This window comes from Condylura cristata, unplaced genomic scaffold, assembly GCF_000260355.1.
Source record: "Condylura cristata isolate star-nosed mole 26May11 unplaced genomic scaffold, ConCri1.0 scaffold00032, whole genome shotgun sequence".
NCBI classification, from domain to species: Eukaryota; Metazoa; Chordata; class Mammalia; order Eulipotyphla; family Talpidae; genus Condylura; species Condylura cristata.
The window spans coordinates 16,365,542-16,368,942 of record NW_004567133.1 but is presented as its reverse complement, the minus strand read 5'-3'; the positions used below and the strand labels follow the sequence as shown (position 1 = coordinate 16,368,942).

Below are 3,401 nucleotides of genomic sequence, written 5' to 3'. Positions count from 1 at the left end.
TTGGCCACCCAGGGAGTGCAGGTTCACCGCACAGGAGACCCAAAGCGCCTGCACCTGCCACCAGCCAGGCGGCTGGGCTGTGCCCCGTCGCGACCCGAGGCTGGATGACGACGCGGCCACAGAGCCGAGAACTGAGACTGGGTCTCCGCCACCCACCAGCCTCCAAGCCTCGTGCCCAAAAGCAGCCGGCCCTTTCCTGTGCTGGGGAGCAGATCCTGGACTCCACAGAGGCCGCATATTTCAAAACATTACAGGCCTCCCGCGTGGGCAGGGTTAGAGCGCAGCACCACGACCTAACGCAGCCACAGCACACGAGTTCAATCCCCAGCCAGGGCGCAGAGACCCCTCCTGTCTCCCGCTGCCCCTCAGGAGTGGCTTCCAGTAGATCCACCTGCTTTGCTTCCACTCTGTCTCCGGAGAAGCCTCTCACCGCCCCCCCTCACCGCCCCCCCCACCTCTGGCCTGCGCCCCAGCTCTTGTATGCACAAATAAAATCTTAAAAAAAAAATCACCCAGCTACTCCTAATGTTAAAAATCAAGCCACAGCAAAGAAAATCCTAAGGATGTATTTACTGGAAATGGTGGTGGTTCCGGGAAGTCCTCAGCCAAGAGCAAAGAGCTGGGGGCGACCGTCAGTGACTTAGAAACAAAACTCCTAAGCATTTCTTAACCCCAGTTTTCAAGACGAACTCCTCCCCCCCAAAGGGGCTTTCCCCTTCAATTCAGGATTTTACCTACGGGGCGTCCAGACGCGGGCTTCACCTTCATCGTCGTCCTCCTCCTCCGCTTCCCCACCTGGCTCCCACCTGGCTCCACCGGAAAGGCTGCTTTAAACGAAGACCCGCCCCCGGCCCCGCCCCCAGAGGGCGGGTGAGCGAGGGGCCTGTCTTGGGGGAGGCCCCAACACTCGCTGAGGCCCCTCCCACTGCAGCCCTGAGGCCCCTCCCACTGCAACCGAGCCATCACCTACCCACTCTCCCCCGGCTGAGCCAGGCCCCTAGAATCTGAAAGCGCCTCTGCCCGGCTCTGCCCAGGGCAGGTGATGCCCGGTGGAAACGAAGCCGGACGCCCGCGGCGGGGCTCGGCACCTCCACTCTGCGGGCTGGGCCTCCTGCCCCCGGGTTGGGGCTGGCCCCTCCACTCAGCCACCAGCTGGCACCTCCTTTTCAAATGCTTTTAATGTTTTCCAGGCGGTGAGTGTCGTTGCCGCGGCCAGCGGCCGCCCTGGTGGCCACAGCACCCTGCGAGCGCCCACGCCCCTTCCTCCGAAGGGGCCGCGTGGTCTCCAGTCCTTGCGGGCCTCCTCCTCCCCCCAAGTCCCCAGGGCTCCGGAGGAGGGGTGCGCCAGAGGAGGGGTGCTTCCGGTGAGGTCTAGGAGCTGACGACGTGCCCAGACCAGGTCTCGTGCTTGGTCCCCGGCGCCAGGTGCGTGATGACCACCTCCACGGCCTGCAGCTTCTCGTTCTTGGGCGGGATGGAGCACATCTTGTAGGTGACCTCGTCGCCTTCCACGGGCACGTACTCTCCCTCCACACTGTGGGCCAAAAGCGCACTCAGCACCGGCGCTCAGCGGAGCCCCCACCCACTCGGCGCCGGAACGCGGCCCCTCGGGGCCCTTGTGGTCCGCGGCCAGGCTCTCCGCAGAGCGACCCCCTGCCCCGCCACCAGGGGGCGCCACCACGCTGCGACCCAGCCACGCGGCAGCCCCATCCCGGGGGCTTGGGATGCTGAGACAGACAGGACTCCACCACCGCAGGACACCCCACTGCGCATTAAATGGGGGCACCGTGGGCCCTGGGCACGCAGGTGCAGGGAGAGCCTGTCTGAGCCAGACAGAAGCAAGGGTCAGAGCCGAGGGGTCCAGCTCCCGCAGCACGCCCTCCCGGAAGCCGTCCACAAAGTCCCTTTCCTGTGTAAAGCCAGTTCCAGGAAAGGTCCTCACCCTGGTGAACACCCCTGGGAAGGTGCCCTTACCTTCTAGAGGACCGAGTCACCATCTCCCCATCATGGTGAGGTGCCCATCCTGATGCCCCCTGGACAAGACCCCAGGAAAGCCCCTTCAGATCCTGGACGCAGGGCAGGCCAGTTCCCCCGGAACTGCCCTTTTGACTAAAGACTCCTATAGCAGGTGGTGTTTCCCTCTTTGCCTTGGCCGCCAGGGAGCTCAGGAACAAATATACAGCCTGCTTCTGGCACCTGCCACTCAGGGCCGCCACCGTTCGCAACGGCCCCCACTGCCAGCTTGCCTTACTCAGCCTTCAGGCGTGAAGGCTCTGTGGGTAGCCTCGTCAGCCCTCGTAAGCCCCGCAAGCCCTTTCTGGAAGGCGGCAGTGTGCACGAGCCGCATCTCTGCAGCACGAAGAACCTACTTAAGGCCCAATGTGTGAGGATGCTGGGGCAGACGAGTGGGGGCGACCCCGTCACTGCAGACAACTGCCACAGGACCCTGTTTTCAAAATCACAGTTTCAGATCCGCTGTGCGCAATCAGAACTTTGCCTGCCGTGGACTGAAATGAAAGTTGGGGTGCTGAGGGCCAAGCCGGGGCGGGGGTGGGGTGCCCCATGCGGCCCCTCATATCTGAAAGCTTCCTGAGATGGAAGCAGCACCGACAGGTCGCCACCCAGCCCTGAGGCCTCGGATGGGTGCGCCCCACCCCGCCGCCCCCCTCCCCGGTTTCCAGACACACCAGAAGGAAGGAAGGACGTCAGTGCACAAGCGGCAGGACAGGTCCAGCCCCAACTTCCTTCCGGGAGCGGAGGGTCCGGCAGCCCCCAGCCTCACCAGGCTGCTGCCCCCGGCACAGGGCAGGAAGCCAGCCCGAGACCAGCTACAGCGCCCCCAGCTCAGAGCTCGCCCCCTGCTCACGCGCTCCACACACGGTCACTCGGCCCCGCGCCCTGCGGATGACCGCTGCAGCCTCGGACGCTGCCCCGGCCTCCCCAGCCCCGCCCCGGGGCCCTCAGCCCCCCTGACTCACTCGGAGATGTGCAGGAAGATGTCGGGGCCGCCGTCAGCCGGGGTGATGAAACCGTGGCCCTTGGACCGACAGAAGCACTTGCAGACGCCTTTGTAGATGGGGCCCTGGGAGGCCCTCACGGTCCTGACAGAGGGGGCAGGCGTGAGCGGCCCCCCAGCCCTCGGGACAGCGACCCCCCCTCCTGAGGCTCACCGGCCGCCCAGTCTCCACCCACAGGGAGCCCGGCCAGGGCGGCCAGGGCAGCCAGGAGGGTGTGCACAGCTCCAGGAGCACCGAGAATGCAGTGGGAGCGAGTCCGGCCTCGCGGGGCCTAGGCTCAGGCTGTCAAGGAGGCGCACCTGAGTGCAGCCCCCGGCCAGGGAGTGAGCGACCCCCAGGGCGCAGCAGACCCCTCCTGTGTGAGTTCAATCCCCACCCCAGAGG

The 3,401-nt window shown here is 65.4% G+C and overlaps 1 protein-coding gene across 1 annotated transcript in view; it reads right to left on the bottom strand.

Annotated features, from left to right (window-relative positions):
- Positions 1–1,162: 1,162 nt before the first annotated feature.
- Positions 1,163–3,401, bottom strand: part of CARHSP1 (calcium regulated heat stable protein 1, 24kDa) — a 3,272-nt gene continuing 1,033 nt past the window's right edge. The window contains exons 2-3 of the mRNA XM_004692134.2: positions 2,979–3,101; positions 1,163–1,534 (exon numbers count right to left, since the gene is read on the bottom strand). Of these exons, the coding sequence (XP_004692191.1) occupies positions 1,372–1,534; positions 2,979–3,101 (286 nt within the window). The 3' untranslated portion in view covers positions 1,163–1,371. The remainder of the gene's footprint in view (positions 1,535–2,978; positions 3,102–3,401) is intronic.